We start from the raw sequence: 3689 nt of genomic DNA, 5'->3' as shown, positions 1-3689 counted from the left end.
CACCGCCACATGTCATCTGCACTTGATGCGTACGACTTTGTACACGAGATTAATCATGAAGCCATCGTTCAATGGATATATGATTAGAAAATAGATGGTTCTCAGATCAGTATCCATAAAATAGTTCTTTTGCTAGGTTTTGAATGTTGGAGAGGGTGCCACCTGGCCATTGGCCAGTAGCTTCTTGGAAAAGGTCGATAATTAGGTACGTATGAGATTAGCTGGATCCAGAGGATGTATACGATCTATTTGGTAGCTCCAGTCACTGAATTTTACTGAGAACGCAGAGAAGGAAAACGAAGGAGAGGATGAAGAGGGGAAGCGATCGTGGGGGTTGATGGCCGAAGGAGTATAGACAATTATGCGCTACAATTATCTTAAGCTGGCTATGTTTTTAATTAGTTTGTTCGCCCATAGGGCAGCACTGACTTGCTTCTGTCGGTAGTATGGGAGATCTTAATATATATTTAAGTGAAGAGGAATCCGGACAGGGATAAATATTTTCTAAGGTAGGCAGCTGACGTTGTGTGAGAAACCTCCCCAGTCTTGGTCGTAGATTAACGTCCTCACAAATTTTATTAGAGTGAATTTCACAATTCCCCGCCTTAAGTTTGGTTGTTTCTGAGATGACCCCCTTAACTCTTTTTTCCTTACACAAAACCCCTTTGAACGTCTTCTATTCCCCTATACATATTCCTTGAAAGCTTCTGCACTTCAAAAGTTTAACATCATTTAGTCCGACTGAGCAAGTGATCGTAAAAGATGAAAATACGTATTTTAACCCGGAAATGCTACCTTTCTGTTCCATTATGGTTCTAAGAGTACTGTGGCATATTTTTGCTTTTTTGGTCAATTGCTTTGTCGTGAGGCCAGATCTGATGATGTTATTTTTGAGGTTTAAATTGAACAACATACTTCAACACCTTATTTAGTGGAATAGAAGAAATTTTCGGGGGATAGTTACGAGTGTTTTGTAAAATTAATTAAAATAGTTAAGCAGTGTTATCTTATCGAACTGACTGCACTTTTTGGGAATCAATTAACCTTCATTCTCACTCGGTTACTAAATGAAAGGGGTTAAAAAAAATTAAGGGGGGTTAAGTGATATTCTTAAAGTTAATTAGAAGGATTATCTGTAGATCAACTATACTTAAAGGAGCTTAATTTGTGACATTTTTAAGTTAAGAGGATTACTTTCTCAAGATGTAATCCTGTCATGTGTATGTTTGCTCTAATTGACAAATTTTCTAGACACCGTTACGTACTAAGGAAAACTAAACATATATCCTTATTCTCTGCGTGCTCAAGATGTACTAAAAAGTACACTAGCTAGCTCGTGTGGACAAAGATCGATGAACAGTGATCACTGATCGATTTGGTCGCCCACAAACAACCCACAGAAGCAAGTCGGTGCTCCTGCCTGTGGACGGACGAACAAGGAGAATACTCAATAGCTAGCTGTAAATGTAAACTCCACTCCTTGGGTCCTGAACCCGCACGATCACACTCTCTAGATCTTTCTACTTTGAAAAACGTTTCCTTGGGATGCTTCGTGGCAAATTCAGCAGGCTAAATATTATCGGAGACGGCTCCAACAACCGTTTACTTCTCAAATGGATCCAGCTCATTTTGCTCCTCCAAGAAAACAACCAAGACAAGCACCACCTTTTCCAAGAAACTGCTGGCTACGAGCCAATTAATTGCAGCCTGATCTCCAAATCTTCGGTCCAAGTATTGTTTAGTTTTCAAAATAACAATTCCAGCAAAACCCCTTAAAACTTTGTTTTTGGCACTGAACTCCCCAACTTTTCCCGTGAGCCTCTAATTTTTCTCATGAAATTCTGAACTTCTTTTTTTTCTGGGACCCAAGTTGAGGTCGGAGCTCCCGATCTGTTAGTTACAAATCTCATTTATTATTACTGAATCCTAATTTTAATATTAAAAATTATGAAAATTCAAAAAGTTAAAATTTGAAGATGACTCTCACCCGATCCATTCAATTTTAAAAAGATAATTGTGGTTCAAGAACCCTTAACACACACAAATAGTTGCAACTAACTCCGAATGGATATCATAGCTCAAGTATAAAAATCTGAGGATTTCATGGAAACTAACTAGTTCAATACGACAAGCTAGTTCCATGAAACCCTCAAATTTTTTTAATACCGTCGGATCTTGTGAAATTTGGAGAGATAGCGTAGGGTTAGTGAGGAAAAAAGTTTGGAAGGTTTTTGTGGCGAATAACCCACAGATTTAAGGGGTTTTGTGACATTTACCTTTATTTTTCGATGAGTATTTAAAAAATATTAACCTCATAACAACCAGAGTCGACAGTTTTCCCCTTGAAGCCATTGAGATGACAGATGGCATGATTCTTGGTGTCTGCGCTTCTCTCCGCGGCGCTAACCACGTCTCCCCTCTCTACCTTATTTATAAGAACTATATGCTAGCAAGAATCAAAACCCACAAATTCTCAAACTCTCAAAATCACTCACTGAAGAAGATGACAGGCTTCGCTCTAATACATCATCACAAACCAAGCCATTCAAGAACAACCAGTGACCCCCCAATCCCTCACCCTACTATACTCAAACTTGAAAAAAACCTCCACGGTCTCAAATCAACCTTAACCTCTTCCTCTCCTCCAAATGCCCAAATTCTATGCGATGCATTAAAAGAGGTAGCAAGCTTGTACAAGTCCATTGATGACCTCCTTTGCTTCCATTCTAATCACAAGAAATGGGTAGACGACCAACTCGATAACTCCATCAAGCTACTAGACTTGACTTCTTCCACAAAAGATTTAATGGGTTTGATGCATGACCATGTTCGAGATCTCCGGTCGACGATCAGAAGAAAAGGAAGCAATTCTTGTGACATATCACAAAAGAAGTTGCAAGGGGAAACTAAAATGTGCTTAAAGTTGTTGAAGCAGGTTGAAAGTGGTACTTGCTCGAGTTTTGTTAAGGATTGGGATTTGATGATGGTTGATAGAACTTTGGTTGAAGTGAAGGAGATTGTGGTTGCTATATTCAGATCGTTAGTGGGCATGATTTTGGTGACGCCAAGGCCGAGATTGAGGTGGGGTTTAGTCTCAAAGGATGAAGGCGAAGATCAAGAGCATTTGAGGAAGTTAGAGGGAAGCATTGAAGGGATTGAGGATGGACTAGAGTTATTGTTTAGGAAATTGATACAAAATAGAGTCTCTCTTCTTAATGCTCTTAGCTTATAGCAAGAGATGTGCAATGTACATATTGAATCATCCAAAACATGAACATATATTTAGAATTAACGGATCATGTTGTGTTATATTACCTCTTGGTTATTAACGTGTAGGTCCAAACATTCTCTTTGATGCTGTGGTGAGATGCACTTTTCATCTTTCTTGATAGCCAAACGGTATTACTGGAATCTCTAATTACTGTTCGACATGAATTGCAAAACTTTTTCATATGATATTCTTTGATTTTTAGTGTTTTATCTTGTCAGATTTGAATAATTACACGTATGTAATAGGATTGATAATGCACAGCGAAAACAACATAAATTCTATCGTGTGTAGGCTGTCAAAAAATTACTAGATAATTAATCCCCACAAAATATGAATGATGGAGGTTACGATTTGACGACTTTTATATCAATCAATGAGATTTATAATTCGACGATTCTTGTAGCAACTGATGATGGAA

The 3689-nt window shown here is 38.3% G+C and overlaps 1 protein-coding gene across 1 annotated transcript; it reads left to right on the top strand.

Annotated features, from left to right (window-relative positions):
• On the top strand, positions 2487-3292 carry LOC109850339. Its single transcript, XM_020420346.1, has one exon. The coding sequence runs from the start codon at positions 2504-2506 to the stop codon at positions 3230-3232; it is 729 nt and encodes a 242-aa protein (XP_020275935.1). The 5' UTR covers positions 2487-2503; the 3' UTR covers positions 3233-3292.

This window comes from Asparagus officinalis, chromosome 7 (genome assembly GCF_001876935.1).
Source record: "Asparagus officinalis chromosome 7, Aspof.V1, whole genome shotgun sequence".
NCBI classification, from domain to species: domain Eukaryota; kingdom Viridiplantae; phylum Streptophyta; class Magnoliopsida; order Asparagales; family Asparagaceae; genus Asparagus; species Asparagus officinalis.
Note: the sequence above shows the minus strand (reverse complement) of the source record. Positions and strands in the feature narration are given on the sequence as shown.

Bases quoted from the DNA above. Each gene is read 5' to 3' on its own strand.
- LOC109850339 (XM_020420346.1), top strand. From the start codon at position 2,504: ATGACAGGCTTCGCTCTAATACATCATCACAAACCAAGCCATTCAAGA.